At 39.3% G+C, this 14,833-nt stretch overlaps 1 protein-coding gene across 4 annotated transcripts in view; it reads left to right on the forward strand.

Moving 5' to 3' along the window:
- The window catches only part of LIN28B (lin-28 homolog B), a 133,140-nt gene extending 118,885 nt beyond the window's left edge, over positions 1-14,255 (forward strand). For 2 of the 4 annotated variants that reach the window (XM_047769362.1, XM_047769364.1), the window contains exon 4: positions 9,277-14,255. In XM_047769362.1, the coding sequence (XP_047625318.1) occupies positions 9,277-9,646 (370 nt within the window). In that variant the 3' untranslated portion in view covers positions 9,647-14,255. The remainder of the gene's footprint in view (positions 1-9,276) is intronic. The other 2 variants (XM_047769363.1, XM_047769360.1) reach the window with 2 other exon arrangements.
- Positions 14,256-14,833: the final 578 nt, after the last annotated feature.

Genomic DNA, 14,833 nt, shown 5'->3' on the forward strand with positions numbered 1-14,833 from the left:
CAGGCTAGGGGTCGAATTGGAGATGTAGCTACCAGCCTACACCACAGCCACAGCAATGCCAGATCTTTAACCCACTGAGCAAGGCCAGGCATTGAACCTGAGTCCTTATGGATACTAGTCAGATTCGTTTCCACTGAGCCACGACGGGGACTCCTGAACTAGTCACTTTTTAATTTTGCAGTCCTTATTTGAATACCTAAGGTTTTAAAATATCTAAGTATTTCTTTTATGTGTTTAAATTATTTCATATATTGTTATGTTTACATTTGATTCTCTACCTAACACATTATTGTTTCACCTATCAAGTAATCATAATGAAATTACTCTTTTAAAATCTATTGCGCCTCTGGCCAAATGTTTAATAATAAGAAATTCAATGTACACATAAAGAGAAATATATCACTTTAGAATGATTTGTGAAATAATGTCAGCCATAAAAATCAGGCTGGTTTTCTGAGCCACAGCCTAAAAGAAATCATGTGATGAGCAAGAAAAAAGCATTTATAAAAGTTGACACGGATGTGGTGGTGGAATTGTCTTTCTTCAGGCCAAACTGGTGCTTATTTACAGAAGGTGTCACACCTCTGACACTGGCGAGTGTGAAATGGCCTGGTGAAGAAGAGAGCAGGCAGCCTTGGGGGTTGTAAGTTTTCCCACAAGGCTGCTATCATAGATAAAGGAACCACCCTTTTCGGATTGCTGTAATCAGATTATTATAATCTGATTCTTCCATCTAAATAAATACCTAATTTTAACCATCTCAGGAGAAGTTAAATACTGAATGTCTGTACCTTCATATTTAACACCTGCACTTACCTTCTAAAAATACTGTGTACCCGAAGGTCATCATGACCAAGTATGGGGATAAATTGACCTTGGTTCCTGCAGTTTGGATAGCTGCAACACTGCCACTGCAGAAATGCATGTGGCGTGTGTGTGTGTGTGTGTGTGTGTGTGTGTGTGTGTGTGTGTGTGTGTGTGTGTTGTCCTGACCTAGACACACCTCCTTAGTTGTGTTGGGATCATAAAAGCCATGCTGGCAGAGGGCCCACTGCATGTGAGATTGGGGTCCTATTTTATAACAAACTGCTTTTACTGACAAGAAATTGGAAAACATTAAGTTATCTGTGTTTGAGTACATCTTTCTCCTTGTTTTTTTCACCTTTTCCATTAGGCAGAAGAGATTACCTGTGTGGGATATTGTTTGTCACCTAAAAGATAACATTTCTATTTCAAATACAGATTTGACTTATGACCTAGAATTCATTATTATGCTCCTTCTCAAGTTCTGGTACAAAGTAGCCAATTCTCAACAAACAATTATTTTTCCATGGAATTGCTGCATTACTTAGGAGCACTTTTAAACATGATGGAATGAAATACAAAAATGCCTGGCTCATAATTAATTACACATGATGGAAGGCCCTTCCATAAAAAAGGCTCCTTCTGTCCCAATTTCTCCAGTGATTTCTTGCCCCTTTCATGTCCTCTTCTCTTTAAAAACTGCTGTATGTTCCATTTCTGCTTCTCTTGACCCTGCACCAACATTCATCACGTATCTGTCCCCCACATTCTCCATCTTATCTTCTTGTTTTTATAAGATGATAAAAGGTTTGCGAATAGAGCCATTATTATATTTTAGCTGGTTGTCAAGATATTCTGGTGCCATTTTAGCTGGTGTTATGATACAGGCGACAGACCATGGCATTAATCAAGAGAGAGTGTCCAAAAACTAATAAACATAAGACCATCCAAAAAGCAGTCAGGAGAAGATATCAAACATGATTTTACACACACACACATACACACCCACTACCATCCAACTAACAATTTGCATACATTTCCCGAGTAGTACAAAGTCATATTCATTGTAGATATTCGTGTCTTTTTTCTTCTATTTTTCATTTGACTTTATGAAAATGCTTGCATGGATATTAGAAGCAGATGAATATACTTACTAATAGGCACGGTATCTAGATAATTGCACATCATAGAAGCAGATGATACAAGAGGTTAGAACAGTAGTTGCTAAGTAAAAATTTCCCCTTAAACTCAGTGCACACCCTAGATTAGTTAGTAAATGGGCTGAACACTGAGGTTTGGAGGAGACAGAGTATTCATGTTTCACTGCCAGCAGTTTTGGTTCCATCCACAATAGACTGACCCTTGCTCACTATGACTAAAGCTAGGCAACTCTGCGCTATCCACACATCTGTTTATCCACCAGAAAGAACTGAATGGCAGTTTTACTGACTAAATTTTGCTTTTTAAAAATAACGTTGAAAACTGATCCTTGGGGTAGTCTAACTAATAAACAGGGTTTTTTTTGTTTTCTTATTTTCAAATGATTTTTATTTTTTCCATTATAGTTGGTTTACAGTGTTCTGTCAGTTTCCTACTGTACAGCAAGTGACCTAGTTAAACATACATATATACATTCTTTTTGTCACATTATCCTCCATCATGCTCCATCATAAGTGACTGAATATAGTTCCCAGTGCTATACAGTAATGATCTCATTGCTTATCTAATAAGCAGGTTTGAAACCATTTATGATGCGCTTTCTTTTTCTCTAAGTTTAGAAAACCAAGTGAACAATAGTAACTTTATCAATGGCACTCTTAGGTGAAATATATTTTAAATATTAGAGGTTTTTTTTAGGAGTTCCCATTGTGGCGCAGCGGAAAAAAATCCAACTAGGAAACAGGAGGTTTCAGATTCGGTCCCTGGCCTCACTCAGTGGGTTAAGGATCAGATGTTGCAATGAGCTGTGGTGTAGGTCACAGATGCTGCTCTGATCTGGTGTTGCTGTGGCTGTGGTGTAGGCTGGCAGCTACAGCTCCACTTAGACCCCAAGCCTGGGAAGCTCCATATGCCATGGGTACGGCCCTAAAAAGACCCCCCCCCCAAAAAAATTAGAGGTTTTTTTTAATATTCCATGACTAATAAATTTTAGAAGAAGCAGAGTTTTTTAAATTATATTTATATTTATTTTCTATGTAAGATCCAACAGAATTTGACCATTGAAAATGTTTGCAGGGATCTCTCTGTGGCAAACAAATGTGTATGGTTTAAGGAATTATTTTAGATGCAGGCAACAAAAGATGAAGAATTAAAACAGTTATTATGGGAAATCAATAAATGTTAATCGGTAATGATAGTGAAGTTTAGAGAAAGGAGCAATTGATTCAAGAGCTGTAAATTACCACCCGTTTTGATGACAGGGGGCCTTCACCACTGAACCCATCCTTGATTGATGAACCAAAAATTGAATAATGGTCTCAGAAACAGAGAAAGCACTTCTGAAGCTAAACTCAGTAGATTTTTGCAATGTTGGCCTTCCAAAATTGGCAGGAATCAGTGATGGTAAAAAATTGTAGGTTTATGTAGCCAGAAGTTTCAGGAGGGAATCATTTTAGTTCACAGTAAAGAAATAGGATCCATACACACCTTTTGCTTCCTTCCTCCCTCTCCCTTCTCCCTCCCTCCCTCCCTCCCTTCCTGTCTCCTTCCTTTCAAGGCATCATGAACTATTGAAAGAGCATTTCAGGAGTAGTTCATATTCTGTTTTGACCACATTCCTTACGGTTGGTAAGGCTCTCAGTGCTAAACTCAGATTTGTACATAGTAGCTACTCACTGTCACTTGGGAGACTTTTTTAAAAGTACTGATGCCTGGGACTCCACACTCAGAGATTCTGATTTAATGATCTGGAGTAGAGCCCAGGCATAAGTAATTTTTTTTAAAAAAAAGCCTCTAGGATGATTCTAGAGTTGAAAATGATACATTTACTGCCAGGTGACTAATAATGATAATGAAGGTCAAATTACACAATGGAAGTGCAGCTTTATAATTACTTTTTCCTTTTTTAATTACATAAATTATATATTCTGGTTATTTAAAAAAGAAACTACATGAGAGGGTTCCCATCGTGGTGCAGCAGAAATGAATCCGACTAGGGACCATGAGGTTTCGGGTTCTATCCCTAGCCTTGCTGCTCAGTGGGTCAAGGATCCGGCGTTGCCATGACTTGTGGTGTAGATTGCGGATGCAGCTGGGATCTGGCATTGCTGTGGCTGTGGTGTAAGCTCCAATTAGACCCCTAGCCTGGGAACCTCCATGTGCAGCGGGTGCGGCCCTAAGGAGACCAAAAAACAAGAAACTATATGAGAATTTATGGGGAGTTCCCGTTGTGGTTCAGCGGTAACGAACCTGATTAGTATCCATGAGGATGCGGCCACAATCAATGGGTTAATAAGGATCTGGCATTGCCTTGAGCTGTGGTGTAAGTCACAGATGCAGCTTGGATCCCGCGTTGCTGTGGCTGTAGTGTAGGCAGGTTGGCGGCTACAGCTCTGATTCGACCTCCAGCCTGGGAACTTCCATATGCCCCACGTGCGGCCCTAAAAAGAAAAAAAAAAGAATTTATGGAGTAAAAATGAAAGTCCCCCTTTATCTCTGTTCTCCTCTCTAGATGTAATATACTGTTTATCCTTCCAGTGGTTTTCCATGCATTTTAAAATTCATATAATTACTTACCATCTGTAGTGCTTTTGAAACACAGTGGAATTATGCTGTATTTATGTAGTATCATGTGGTTTGCTTTTTTCACTTAATTTGTCGTAAGAGATCTTTCCCTGTCAATGCATGTAGTTCTATCTCATTTTAAAAAATATTCTTTTACGTCATTCCTTTTAATGCCTATAGGATATTTCTCAGTATATGGTGGCTTTAATTTCTTGTTCATTTTCACATATTTGCAGCTTGGTGGCAAAGAGTAAAAACTCTAGCTAGACCTAGTTTTGATTATAAATATTTTTTATTGTTTTTTGTATTATTTAATTTTTCTATTTTTTACCAATATGGGCAACAATCTAGTAATTATTTTAGTACCCAAATCATTGTGCCTACCTGTGAATATTCCTGTATGGCACATTCTGAGAGTTAGAGTTGCTGGGTCAGAGAATATGCATATTAATATTTTGAAATATGCTATCAAATTTCCCTCCAATAGCAATTTATATTTACTTCAGCCACTAGACTCTCATTGGAATATTTATTTCAAAGCCTAAATAAATGATTCACATCACAGTGTGACTTCATGGGCTAACTTAAGTGGTAGAATTTATTTTCTTTATTTTAGCCAGAATGTCATTGAGTCAGTTTGATAGCGCTGACAGCATGTCAACTTGAAGTTCCCATTTACAGTCTTACACATATGATAAAGGAGAATGGAAAAATTATTTACTGTTTTAAACAAAAATTTTTAACATAAAGTACATGAGGGGTAGAAATAAAACTGGGCATTGGCAGTGAAAAGTTTGGACTGGACTAGTTGCAGTCTTTGATTTTATAGATGAGAGAGTTCAAAGACAGAAGCTTACTGTTCCACAACATAGTGACAGAACAGTAGCCCAAATCTCGAGAATAATCTACTTCAGTAGTTCCCTGGTGGTGTAGCAGGTTAAAGATCCAGCATTGTCACTGCAGCGGCTCGGGTTGCTGCTGTGGTCCAGGTTCAATCCCTAGCCTAGGAACTTCCGCATGCCCCGGGCATGGCCCCCCCAAAACAAAAAAGACAAAACTACACTCTGGATCCTTTGCTCTCTTCTGCTGTCTCAGGTTCTGTGATGGCCTTTCTGCCCATCCACCTCCCTCCCGCCTCCAAACTGAGATCTGGCTATCCCAGGCCTTAGGTTGATTGACACACAGTAGAATTAGTGTTCAGACAGTGAAATAAAAAGCTGTAGACTTGGAGTTCCCTTCATGGCTCAGCGATTAACAAACCCAACTAGTATCCATGGGAACTTGGGTTCGATCCCTGGCCTTGCTCAATGGGTTAAGGATCCGGCATTGCCATGAACTGTGGTGTAGGTCGCAGACGTGGCGTGGATCTGGTGTTGCTGTAGCTGTGGTGTAGGCCAGCAACTGTAGCCCCTATTGGACCCCTGGCCTGGGAACTTTTTTTTTTTTTTGCTTTTTAGGGCCACACCTGCTGTATGTGGAGGTTCCCAGGCCATGGGTTGAATCAGAGCTTCAGCTGCTGGCCACAGCCTCAACCACAGCATGCCAGATCCATGCCACGTCTGCAACCTACACCACAGTCCACGGCAACGCAGGATCCTTAACCCCTGAGCAAAACCAGGGATCGAACCCACATCCTCATGGATACTGGTAGGTTCCTTACTGGTGAGGCACAACGGGTATTTCCTGCAGCTTCTCTTTACCCCTCTGGCCTCCCATTTGGAAACTTTATTGATGCTTTCATCTTTTTCCCCAGGCATTTTTATGTAGTCCTTTCCTTTATTCATTTCTCCTCCCTGCCCCATTGCTTGCTCTCTGTCTGCAGTCACCCCTCTTCTCATGTTTTAAAAAAACTATTTTTTTAAAGTAGAGTTGATTTACAATGTTGTGCCAATTTCTGCTGTATAGCAAAGTGGCTCAGTTACACACACACACACACACACACACATTGTTTTTTTATCCCTCTTCCCATTTAAAAAAATCACTTTGGGGACATTTTTAGTGCTTGCATTGCAACCTAAAATTCATTCAAATTAACAAAAGCAGGCTGATTTGGAAAGGTGTGGAGAGTGAACAAAGAAGACTAGTATCACACAGAGCTTTGTATGGAATATGTGGTGTGGTATCATTTGTGAGCTGAAAGGTAGCTGAACATTTTCATTTTGGTGTCAGCCCCTTGGGAAGGAAGGGATCTCATAATGGGGTGTGATCTGCACTCTTAGAGTGATTGGCATTGAATGATTAAATAGAAGAGCATACATACCACTCCTCCCCTTTTAAGGCTAAGCACATATACACTGAATGCAAATCTTTTCAGTGTGGGAGGCAGTCTGGCCTAATGAGAACTGGAATCTGAAAAGCTAGGGGGGCGAATTAACTATGCAGATCAAAATGCAAGGAAACCAAAATTACATAGTATTCTTAAAAATAACCTTAAAAGCCCAAATGTAATGGTAAATGCAAATATGGAATATGATGGAAGACCCCATTTGTAAAAATGGAATCCCGACATCAGGCCCTTGGTAAATGAGTGGGCGAATGGTCCCTTGAATCGGATAACACAGTGCACACCACAGCGATGGATGAAATTGATGTGTCCGCAGGAGAGCCGCTCTATTACTCAAGCCTGTAACCTATTTTCTCTCTTCAAAAATGAGCTCCTAAGTGGTTGTGATCCTTAAGGAAGTGAATTTAATTCAAAAGAAGACATTTTATAGATGGGCAAATTTAAGTATCCACTTAGCCATTATGAAAGAGAAGTATGGGGGAAAACATTATCATAAGTTATATGGTTACTTATATTCCTCAAAGATGCCATTTTTTCGTGTATTTTGGGCACCTGAATTTCAAGTATTAGTTATTCTTATTGCTTTTTAATTTTGCATGATCTTTTAGAACAATTGGCTGAAACAATATTGAATCTGCATTGTAATATTGTTTCATTAATTTATGATACTAAGGTATGTAATTATACAATAAGTAATTTAATCGTAACAATGATTTCTTGGTTTTTCCCTTAAATTTCTGAAAACTTGATGCTTTCTCTTTTCCTGACATAAACACTTGTTAATTACTGCAAAGAATAAAAGCCCATCTTGCTAATTCATTATTCTAAAATCTTCGAGGTAATATTAATACCTGGAGAAGCAGGCTGTAGTTATCCTAGTTTTTCCAAGTAAAAAAAATCACTCTATAACATCTCAGAAGATAAAATACTAAATATACTGCATATATTTACCAGGTTAATAATAGCTTGTCTTCGAAATATATGGTAATATATTATTAAGCGTGCTAGTCTCATACACACACTAATCTAATTAATTATAATTAGGTATTTTGTCATTATGATCTTAAGCTGATTCTCACAGTTACCACCTGTTTTGCTGTTGCTTTTTAAAAATGTGACCTATTGTGTATATTTCATAATGAGAATTATAGTGTCATAAATATATTTGGAAAATAAATTTAAAAGAGAAAGTCTTTAAAATGCTTCGTTTAGAGACAAATTAGTAAATTTCATACTCAAGTAGAGCAAAACCCTTCTTTAAATACAAAATTCTCTTTTTCTCCACTCGATGTTTTATTGTTTTAATATAAAATTTTAAACAAAAATCTGATTGAAATTGAGCAAATATATCTTCCAAATAATTTTTCAGCTTTTAGAAGCTGTCAAAATTTTACACATATAGTACAAGCTGTGTCCCCAGTGTGCATTCAGATATTAATTAAAGATGGATTAATATTTATTTCAATTTAGAATTTACCCTAAAGAAAACTTCTTAGAGAAAAAGAAAGCACATTTTTCCCGTCACTGAACCAGCATCAGGCTTTATTAATCTGATCTAAGTATCTAGAAGCTTTCTTCTATAGAATTCTTCTGATTCAGATACTTTCCATCTCACTCTATCAGCAATGGCACTGGGTAATTTCCCAGATAGCATTCACTGTAGATGTCTGACTTTCTTATTTATCAAATTTTCACTGCACTAATTTGTGCAGAGGGAAAAAAATTCTTCCAGTGCAACTGGTTTCCGCAGCCAAAATAATTAACATCCAAAGAAATGTTAAACTCATAAAATTTAATTTGGTCTCTAATTTTCCCAATTGCTGATTCAATTGGCATTGCCTATTAAGTCAGCAGCTGTGTTTTTAACTGTCTTTTTAAGGCTGTGGGTTGTTTTTGTTGAACGTGGCCGCCCTCTAGTGGACTAAACTTTCTTTACCATAACTTGTCAGCTCCGAAGAAGTCATTTCTCTGTGGAAGTGATTAAATAATCCTTCATGCTTTAGTACTCTTGTTTTTCATTGACCTTTGTGTCTAGTACAAGTTTTATACCTTTGCTGGGACATTTTGATAGTGATTATCTGTGAAGCAATATACTTTAAATAGCATTACATACTTATTAAGAAGGCCTATTAAGGAGTTCCTGCTTTAGTGCAGTGGGTTAAGAACCTGACTGCAGTGGCTCTGGTCGCTGTGGAGTTGTGGGTTCTATCCCCTGACTGGCTCAGTGGTTAAAGGGTCCAGTGTGGCTGCAGTAACAGTATAGATCACAGCTGTGGCTCGGATTCAATCCTTGGCCTGGGAACTTCCATATGCCTCAGGTGTGGCCATAAAATAAAATTTTTAAAAAGAAGGCCTATTAAAATAGGCTGATCTCATCGACAGTTGGTGTATTTCAGTATATTTTTGACTTAGGTATTTTATGACCCATGCTCCCACTTAAGATGCTTTCATTATTCCTGTTGCAGATGCTACAACTGTGGCGGCCTTGATCATCATGCTAAGGAATGCAGTCTACCTCCTCAGCCAAAGAAGTGCCATTGCTGTCAGAGCATCACGCACATGGTGGCGAACTGCCCTCATAAAACTGTGGTGCAGGCGCCCACCAGTTCTCAGGGAAGACAGGAAGCAGAGCCCCAGCCATGCACGTCGACTTTCCCTCGAGAGGTGGGGGGAGGGCATGGCTGTACGTCACCACCGTTTCCTCAGGAGGCGAGGTCCGAGATCTCAGAGTGGCCAGGCAGGTCGCCTCAAGAAGCTTCCTCCGTGAAGTCCTCTGCAGCGCCAGAAGAACAAAGCAAAAAGGGGCCTTCCGTTCAAAAAAGGAAAAAGACATAACCCTTCTTCTTAGCGTGTCGTTTTTCTCTCCCTGGTTGGGACGTCTACCTCATGCGAGTACAGGGGAACAGTATTTCACCAGAAGCAGCTGACCTGGGATTTTAACTACTGTTGAGGAACTGTGAATTTTTTTAAACAGACAAATCACTCTAAGCAAATTAACCTTTGAGCAGGGTGTTGTGTTGTATGTGACTCAGAGGACAAGATGCTGTGTATCAGATCGTGCATGTGTGAGAGGGAGAGAGCCTGCGTCTGTGTGTGTGTGTGTGTGTGTGTGTGTGTGTGTCGGAGGAGTTTATAGAGAATGTAGACATGTATATAAAGAGGGCCTGTCTTTATATATGTGTGTCTAGAGCTAAAAGCACACACCCTCCCTCCCAGAATTGGACATCCCCAAGAATTGAAGACCCATGTGAAGCATTTTAGATGGTTTGGAAAATAACCCCTGCAGTTTTTCTTGAAATATCAGTCCCTGTAGGCTACATTAAGGAAAAAACAACAACAACAAAAAAATGTGACTGTTACCTTTTGTGTGAACCAAAGGATTCTTCAGATCGCACAGCTGCCAATCATATGGTACTAAAGGTTTTTAAGACATCCGTTCTCCCAAGTTCAGGATTGCCTCTTTTTCTTGCTATCTGTAGAGTGTGTCCCTCGCTCCCATCCCCTTTGAAGGCAGTCCCTTAACTCCATATGCCTCTGACTGCCATAAGCTCTTTTGAATCTGGGATACATAACTCCAGAAAAGACAATGAATGTGTACTTTCTGTGCCGATATTTCAAAAGTTTTTTAATTCCTATGTTTTAATTGTAAATTAGATGCCTATTAAGAGAAGTGAAGGGGCGGGCCGTGTCTACATGTAGTGACTTGATTGTTGTCCGTGGTATTTTGATACCAGCTCCTTATAATCTCTTACCTGTTGTGAAGCTTTTGTGGGACTGTGGCAACAGCAGCTTCCCTTTGACTGAGTCCATCCTTCCGAGCATCACTTCGAGCGGGGGCCTCCTAGTTTACTACTGAAGATCTTGGAGGAAAACTCCAGTCATTTGGTGTATGTTTTTGGTGGCTGTTTTTAATTTCCCCCTGGAGAGTGACCCAACTTGTTTCTAAAACAAACAAAACATCACAGATACGAGTAAAATGCCAGGGTTGAGAGTGCAAATTAAGTGGATGTTCACAGTTGCCCTGTGTGTCTGACCCGGAATAACGTTAGACAGCGCCGAGTTTGGTGGCAGGCAGCGCGGAGAGTGATGAGCCGGGGGCTAGAGGTTCCCAGGCCTCTCCTAGCCAAGAGCTAGGAGTGTTTTCTACAGTACAGTTGATCTTATGGAAATTCCCTCGTGACTCATACTGAAGGGACCTGGATGGTGGATTCAGGGTGAACACTCAGTGATAGGGACCCTTCTCAGGTTGCTCCTCAGTTACGTTAAGAAACTGGCTGGGGGCCAGTCGTAGTATTGGTCCCTTCAGGTTTCAGTCATGAAACCTGACAAGAGGACAAGAAAGTCATTTTGGTGTCATCTTGGTTCCAGATGTTACAGATAAATTTCAGAAACATCTCCTAGAAGATTCCGATGAGTGATGATGCCGAACACAGGCAGTAAATATAGTTTCGTATGAGCCAATTGGTGGAAGCTCAGATAATCAAAAAAAGAAAGAAAGAAAATAACATGATTCAAATGAGACACAGCTTGCTGAACAGTTTCTGCTCCCTCCCCGGCTGGTCCTGCCAAGGGAGACAGGGCTGCTGCCCCGTGCCAGGAGAGGGTGCTCAGGCTGGGCTGCCAGCCCTTCCCAACTCAGCTTGAGTTGACAGTGTTTGTGAGAATCTCTGTGGGATACACTGAAATATCAGTGTGCTGCGATGCAAAGCTTACCTTTGACGATATTGAATGTGATGATACATAGCTAGAGAGAAGTACTTCCTTGCCTTACGTGAGGATCGTAAGCTTATTTAAATTATGTAGACAAATCAAAGTGGCATTGCTTAATTTCTAGCAGGTGTAATAAGCAGGTTAACAGTTAAAAAAAAATGCAAACCCTAAGAAGTCACTTTGAGAATTCAAACCAAAGTTCCTTGACCTTATTAGAAATAGGAAATTATGGACTTGAGAATTGGACATTCCCTGTTTACATATAAAACGTTCAGAACTGAGAGATCATGATTAAAAACAAAGAAACAGAGAAAGAAAGCTTTTATAACCGTGGACCTTATGGGTGCAATTTGAAATCATTTTCAGCATCTTACTAGACTGAACTGAGAGCACATACCGAACCTATCTTATGATTAAAAGCTGGGGTTTATTTTTTATAAAGAATATTATCACTATTACATAACATACTCAGGACAAAGAACTTTGCTCAGGGAACATACCATGTAATATTGTTGTTTCTTTACAGAATAGTCTACAGTCCTGCTTACTCAAAACAAACCAAAAGACTTAGACCTTTATATAAGTATTATTATGTACTGACGCTAGTAATAACTACCTCTGAGTTTGACGTAGATCAAAATTTCTGAATATCAGATTTCAGTTCTTCTATTTTTGTTTCATGTGAAAAGTACTCTAAAGGAGACTTCCCGAGCTCCTCGCATATGTGAATATCACTGACGTAAGCACAGTGTCCATTTACATGGGTGAAATATTATTCTGTTTACAGCAAAAGGCTACCTCATCGTTGATGCACAGCATACCTTTATGCTGCTCCAGCCTTACAGTGGCTGATAATTCTCTGGTACAGAACCTTTTTTATCTCTAGGATAGATAGCAATTCACAACTGCATGTTCCTGGCAAACACCCGTCAATAAGGAAGCATCTCATTTAGTTAGCAAAGTCTCCAAGCATCTCCTTCAAGTTCCATGTGTTTAGTTTAAAGACTTACGGGGCCTCTTCCACTGAAGCAAGGCAGAACCGGCAAGCAGTTTTGGAAACGTCTGCTTTGCTCAGATGTCGGTAGCGGGAAAAGGTGGGGAAGAGAGGTTGGGTGTGTGAGTGTGTTTGTGCTGGGCAGAAGTATCAGAGATGCCAATCTCCTTCCTTTGTGGCTGTGCTACCCCGAGGCCAAGTGTAGTGCAGCATTATTGTCCTAGAAGTAACTAAGGAGCATGGCTGCCAAGGAGTGAACATTGAGTGAACGTGCAATGCCATTTCTAGCTACTGAGGGGTAGGGTCTGTGAGAAGCATCAGTTTACAGGAGTTGCTATGGGCTGGGCAGGAGGTCTGTGAATTAGCTGCCCCTTGACCTCATCTCCTCCCCCCCTCCCCATGTCAACACAAACGTAATTCCTAAGAAAGATGCACTGCCGGTCTCAGCCCTGTGAGCTATTCATTGTTACATGGCAGATTATAGTAGAAACATTTTTATACTTGCATTTCTAGTCCTTACTAGAAGACTTTGGATGTATTTTTACAAGTGGAAAGATTTAGAAAGATTTTTACCTGCTTATAACTTGGAAGTTTGGCGTGCAATGTAGGGGAAAAGATCAAGAAACATCGAGTTATTAGCATTGGTCCACCTACAAATATAGGGTGTTTTTATTGCCGATACATTTTTTTTTTCATGTTCTGGCCTGGTTTTATTTTGCACCAATGTGGCCCCACATTACTGCTCGTTGTATTTAGTTTGTGAATAGAAGCCCATACGTGTTAATAGACTTTGTAACATTCACTGTAAGATGAATTATACAGGACATGGGAAATCTCATTAAGTCTTAAAGTTAATTTAAATTAATTTATCTGTTTTCTCTAAGAAATGTTTATCATAAAATATATATGTGTGTTTCCCCTTTGGTTATAAAATTTGGAAAAGTATGTACAAGTGCAGCTGCACGGACTTTCATTTTCTAGATGTCTTAATGAGATTTATTTGTTTTAGGGAAGAACAACTTTTGATCAAAGCATCGAATTCTGTCTTACATCACTGTCAACAGCCTCTTTCAGTTGTGGTGGTTGTGTGTGATCTGTGTCATAGTTGTTCAGTTAGAGTGAGGTTGACCTCTGAGTTGTTTTTAAATTGTCCATTTGGAACAAAGCTACAACGTTATGGTAAAGTACTGTACTGGGAGAGACTATTACAGCATTTAATACATCTGTGGCTTCGCACATGTGAGAGTTACCAGCTTGAAAATGATGGTGTTGACTACCTCTTGAATTACTTACATCCACCAACCACTGGCACCCACCACCAGCTGGCTATTATTAGTATGTGTTGCTTTTTGGTATTAACACCTTTAACCATAATAGAGACCAAAGTGAACACTGATTGCTATATGTCTTTAATATGGTGTTTTATCTAGTGTTTTTAAAATTATCCTGTGTAGTATTTAGATGACCTCATTGTCCATTTTGGCTCCTGTTGTTTACAAGTGAAAAAACAAAACAAAACAAAACACTTGAACTATATGTTTTTAAAGGACATAAAAAGCGTAGGTGTTTGGAATGGCATTCACTCGTGTAGTCATCTTATGGACTAAAAAGTACTGTTTGCCTTTCTGCAGACCATGGATTTTATATGCTCATTTCATGCCTAGTGTCTTATTCTGTCAATTATGGATATTTTGAGGTTTAAAGAAATTACTTGATTAAAAATAAAACATATAACGTTGGCATTTATGGTGAGTTTTGGAGGTTTTTCATTATTTGTGTGATTGAAGAAAAGGCTGCTTAGGCAGTATTTATACCAATCTGATCATAAATAAAATAGTTTTAACATATCCTCAGCAGTGATTATAAATATAAAACTTACTTATGGGAGTTCCCTTATGGTCTAGTGGTTAGCACTTGGCACTCTCATCTCTGCGGCCTGGGTTTGATCCCTGGTCGGGAAACTGAGATCCCACATCAAACTGCTGCATGCTGTGGCAAAAACAAACACAAACACCTTACTTATGACGATACAAAAGGCCAATAAATTCTGAATGAATGAAGAAGGAAAGGTGGGCCCTGTCATTCTTAAGAATTGTTCCTACAAAATGAAAGTAAACTCTCAGGAAACAAACCATGGTCACCAAACGAGAAAGGAAGGGGAGGAATAAATCAGGAATTTGGGATTAATATATACACATTATTATATATAACATAGATAATCAACAAAGACCTGCTGTATAGCACAGGGAACTATATTCAACATCTTGTAATAATGGATGAGGGAAAAGAAACTGGAAAAGTCTGGATATATATATATA

Source organism: Phacochoerus africanus, chromosome 2 (assembly GCF_016906955.1).
Source record: "Phacochoerus africanus isolate WHEZ1 chromosome 2, ROS_Pafr_v1, whole genome shotgun sequence".
NCBI classification, from domain to species: Eukaryota; Metazoa; Chordata; class Mammalia; order Artiodactyla; family Suidae; genus Phacochoerus; species Phacochoerus africanus.